The sequence below is a fragment of the Acanthisitta chloris genome, unplaced genomic scaffold (assembly GCF_000695815.1).
Source record: "Acanthisitta chloris isolate BGI_N310 unplaced genomic scaffold, ASM69581v1 scaffold39034, whole genome shotgun sequence".
Classification (NCBI taxonomy): Eukaryota; Metazoa; Chordata; class Aves; order Passeriformes; family Acanthisittidae; genus Acanthisitta; species Acanthisitta chloris.
In genome coordinates this window covers 615-5450 of record NW_008669404.1, presented here as the reverse complement: position 1 = coordinate 5450, position 4836 = coordinate 615, and the positions used below count along the sequence as shown (strand labels likewise).

General features: G+C 42.2%; 1 protein-coding gene across 1 annotated transcript; it reads left to right on the top strand.

Moving 5' to 3' along the window:
• Window positions 1–500: 500 nt before the first annotated feature.
• TM2D3 (TM2 domain containing 3) lies at window positions 501–4381 on the top strand. The gene is made up of 5 exons (XM_009073300.1): window positions 501–601; window positions 1474–1631; window positions 2131–2305; window positions 2881–2956; window positions 4030–4381. The coding sequence occupies exons 1-5, from the start codon at window positions 514–516 to the stop codon at window positions 4193–4195; spliced, it is 663 nt and encodes a 220-aa protein (XP_009071548.1). The 5' UTR covers window positions 501–513; the 3' UTR covers window positions 4196–4381.
• The last annotated feature ends 455 nt before the right edge of the window (window positions 4382–4836 follow it).

Genomic DNA, 4836 nt, shown 5'->3' with positions numbered 1-4836 from the left:
GGCGGCTGCTCCCGGCTGGCACCTCTGGTTCCTGCTGTGTCCCTGGCGTGTGTGGCTCAAAGCCTCCCTGCCGAGGGGCCGGGGGTGCGGCACACCCGTTCGCCCTGTGTGCACAGCCCCGCGCAGCACGGCCCCAGGGGCTCTGGGTTCTCCTCAGGGACAGATGTGGTTTCCAGGCTGTTCTTCTGTTCCAGCTTTCTGTCAAAAAATTGGCTGCATCACTTCATTACGTGGTGATGTGCAGTGGCAAACGCTGTGTACAATCTGCATTCCCTGCAGTGCTTTTAATTCTCATCGATCAGTAAGACTAAATGGAAATAAACGTAGTGCTTTGTCTAAAAGGAACAACTCTCACGCTCGTTATGATGTTTAAGATAAACATTGCAGGACAGGAAAAGAAATTCTTCTAATCTCATGATGCTTTCCATTTGTGTTTTCATGAGGGTGCTGAAGATGAACTTTATTCTAGAAATCTCACTCTGTCCATGGTTTTTCCTTGCAGTGGGGTCTTTGATGACAACGAAGCTTTCACAGCCGCAGTCTACACTGGCAAAAAGCCTAACTTCAACAAGCACAGATGCTCCCTATTTTAAAGCAGCAGGTATGCTATTATGTTGTTTCTTTTGTTTGTCATCTGTGGGCCCTTTCCTGAGTCCCAAAGGTCTTGAATTTTGTCTTAGAAACCTGTACATGCTTTCACAGTGCTAAGAGGCATTGTAGCTTAGCACATTATGAATTACACTCCAATGATCATAATGATTAGTTTCTTTTATCCAGTTAGACAACTGGTCCATACAAGATCATACAGCTAGAAAATGGCTAGTTAAACTTGCATTGTGGTTCATGTGGTTTATGCCTTGTGAGGATGGTGGAAGTTCTTGTTCCCATTCCCTAGCCAACATCAGCAGAGCTTTGTGGCTCACTGAGGGATACATGAGGACTGACTGAAACACTCTTCTTGCTGGCAGTTTAAGAGGTGATTCAGGACACATACAGAGGACTGACTGAAACACTCTTCTTGCTAGCAGTTTAAGAGGTGATTCTGGACACATACGAACAGCAAATGGCTGAGCTAGCTGCACACTTAAGTAGAACTGAACTAAAAGTAGGTTACATGTGTCACCCTGCTGCTGTACCTAAAGTGATTACTGCTGAGAATTGCTGGCTGAGGCGGCACTAATCCCTGTAAGCTCTGTTCTGCTGCTGTGCTGAGGTGTTACTGTGCTGTCCTCCACAGAGCACCAGCAAGAGAGCCCCTTGCCAGGTGCCCTGCTCTGCTCTCTACCTCCCCTGGCTAACAGCAGCTCCCACAGCACAGGCTGGAAATGCTGCTCAGTGTATAGTGAGGAAAGCCCTTTATACTGTGTCAGTGCATGTGTTTGTGTACGTATACGTGTTAAAAAAAGTGTATATATACTTTAGACTATTTAGCTTCTTTTATTTGGTTTCTTGATTCCTTATTTCCCCTTTCAGAAAGCACAGAGATTCCACCTTACCTGGCTAAATGTCCCAGCAATGGGCTTTGCAGTAGATTGCCACCAGACTGCATGACATGCAACACAAACTATTCCTGTGTGTATGGGAAGCCAGCCACCTTTGATTGCAAGGTCAAGCCACATGTTCATTGTGTGGTAAGTAACCTGCCTGCTACCTTTAACCCCACATTTAAGTAATTCAACTGTGGCATCTTGTCTTAAAATACAGATTTCCAGGTTCTTACAAAGGCAGGTTTGCAGTTGTGTGATATGTTTGATCCCTCAGGGTAGGTTATTGCAGCAGAGACAGGCCTGCCCTGCTCTGGTTTGCTTTTCTCACTTTGGATCTTTTCATTCCCTGGCCATGCCATGAGTCCAACCATTTTGAGGGTGGGGAGGCTAAATATTTGTCAGAGTTACAAACTGACCTCGCAGGTGGGACTGAATGAGTCCTGCTTTTGGCAGTAGCCTGAGGTTGGAGGAATCAGCAACATTAAACTTCACTTTAATAACCCTGTCATTTTTCTCATGTTGGTTTTTCTATTGTACTTGACTATGTAGAAGTAGCAAACAGTAATTATTATTTCACCCAAAATGTCTACCCATGGAATGCCATTGGATTCCTATATACAGTAATAATGCTGTCCTGTTACAGGATGAGAATAACCAGGAGCAGGAGAACTTCACAATTAACATGACGTGCCAGTTTTGCTGGCAGCTGGCCACAAGTGATTATGTCTGTACCAATTCCACCAGCTGCATGACAGTTTCTTGTCCTCGCCAGCGATACAATGCCACGTGCACCGTCCGGGATCACATCCACTGCCTAGGTAAGGGGGGCTAAGCCAGAGTCTGTAAAGCAGCTTCTTCTAAAGCATTTCTCAATGTATTTCATGATGGGTAACTACAGTGATTGTTTACATCCCTTGCAGTAACAGTCTGCACCTTGATTAATTCTTGGATTTTTATATAGTTGCATTTTCATTTTTGAGCGTAACAGTGACATCTAACTGCAAACATTGCCTTATTATACTGTTGTGTGCTGTCACACAAAAGAAAACAGTTCTGTTTATTTTTACCAGCTTCTGTGAGTTAAACTTATTTGGACACCACTAATAGAATCGATACCAATGTCTCAGTAGGTTAATTTAAAACATTTATGCTTGTTCTACCCAACTAGTTTAATTTTCCTGTTTGTTCAGTGACTTTGTGTGTTGTCTGATGTGGGATCAGGACTGGCAGAAGGATATATATGAGCTTTTGTGTTGACAGTGATTTTCTCAGTTAGTGCCAGCCCTTTTAGACTCCTTTTAGAGAACTACAGTATCCTCTTGCTTGTCATTCTCTTACTCATCATGTGGTCTTTGTTTATTAAATCAAGGTTTTGATGTTTCCGAATGTTTAGGTAACCGTGTCTTTCCTAAGATGCTCTACTGCAACTGGACTGGAGGTTATAAGTGGTCTACTGCCTTGGCACTAAGGTACAAAAGAGCTATTAGACAATGTCAAGCTAGAATAGATCAGTTGTCTGTAAAATCTTCAGTCTGTGTGAGCTTCTACTTGGGATTTTTTATTGGTGTACAGAATAAACAGTATTTCAGAGTTTAGGTAGGATTGTGGGGGCATAGGATAATATTTTAATATTTAATATTTTTAAAATAATTAGGGCTGAAAATTGCCCAAATTACTAGTTGGCATCTGAAGTGAATGCAGCTGTTTCTGAATTTGGTAGCTGTCACTGAGCTGGCTGTAGTTTGTGTATGTTTGGTACAGCTTCATTCCCAGCTGCAACAGCTAAAGTGCCTCAAGGCCAAGTTTCTTGCATTTCCAATTACTAGGGAAGAGACCAGGGAAGCAGTATTGAAACTGAGGTTATGTAATAGGTTATTAACTGAGGTTATTAACTGAGGTTATTTTTGAAATAAGCTATTAGAGCACCACAATAATGATTTGAAAGTAGCTGAAGAGAGCACCACAATAATGATTTGAAAGTAACTGAAGTTCTTCTGGTGGTGAGACCTTTTTCAGTAAATTTTAGTATTCCTGAAGTGGTTAATATGATAAACTAGGTAATGAGCCAAATACACAATAAGGCTGTGATTAAGACAGCAATCTAACACACTTCCCTTTAGAGCAAGAGTTGTTCTCTCTGCCACCAGCTGCAGAAACTTCCTGTTGCCTGACTTGTGTGTGGGACTGAATGTGGCATTTGGGTCTTTTCTATAGCTTGTTTTTTGTTTGTTTCTTTTTTTTAACTTCTGCTAGCTTAGAGGAGTCAAGACATATTTATAAATCTGAGAGTTTTGGGGTTTATTGCTTGTCATGAATGAAAAACTGTGTGTGGATAGTCTTAAATAGCTAAGAAATAGTGTTATGTGATCAAGAGCTTTCTTACTTGATAAAGTAACTTGTTTCTTTTTGTACAAAAATGGGTAGTTTCTTGAATGATGCAGAGCAAAAGTCTCACTGATTTGTAGGTGTGTCAGAAAGCAGTGTGTGTGGATCCCCAAGCTGAGTTCTCTCAAAATAATAACAATGAACTCTATCCTTATAGCATCACCCTGGGTGGATTTGGTGCCGATCGATTCTACTTGGGCCAGTGGCGGGAAGGTCTGGGAAAACTCTTCAGCTTTGGTGGACTCGGAATATGGACACTCATTGATGTGCTGCTAATAGGTGTTGGCTATGTGGGACCTGCAGATGGATCTCTTTATATTTAAATGTGGGTGCAGTGTGTTTCAGAGAGGAGCTGTTGCCTAGAAAGGGCTCTGAATCCAACAGTGTGGAGATCTGAGCCTTTGAGGTAGAATGAAGAACAACTGTTTGTTCTGTGTGCTTATATTTTAATGTACAGTATCTGTACTTGGTTTGCCTTCAACTAAGGTAAAATAAAAGAGTGGATCACTAGGTTGAAATCCATTTCGTTTCCTCTGTGGACATTTCCCAGTGCCCCCCAGACCCCTGTGTTCCTTGGGGGGGGTTAGGGCCCTCCCAGAGCCCTGTGTCCCTTGGGGGGTGGGGGGTGGTTTGGGGTGTTTCTCTGACCCTACCCCCCAGATCTCCCCCAAGGGTTGCAGCCCTTCCCTTGTGCCCCCATTTTTCTATGAAAAATGTTCAACAGGTTACCAAATTCTGTGCTGTGATGGAACTTGGATGGCTTGACAGACACCAAAAGAAATGCAAACTAACATGAATATTGAATCATTTACTTCATATTTGTATTCCTGAATTTAAATTTAAAGGTAACTTACCTAAATATGTCATTCATTACTTTTTTTGGGAGAGGGAGGATAATTTATTTGCCTGAGTTACAGTGGCAGTACGTAGAACACCATGTTTTATATGATGTTAAATATGTTCT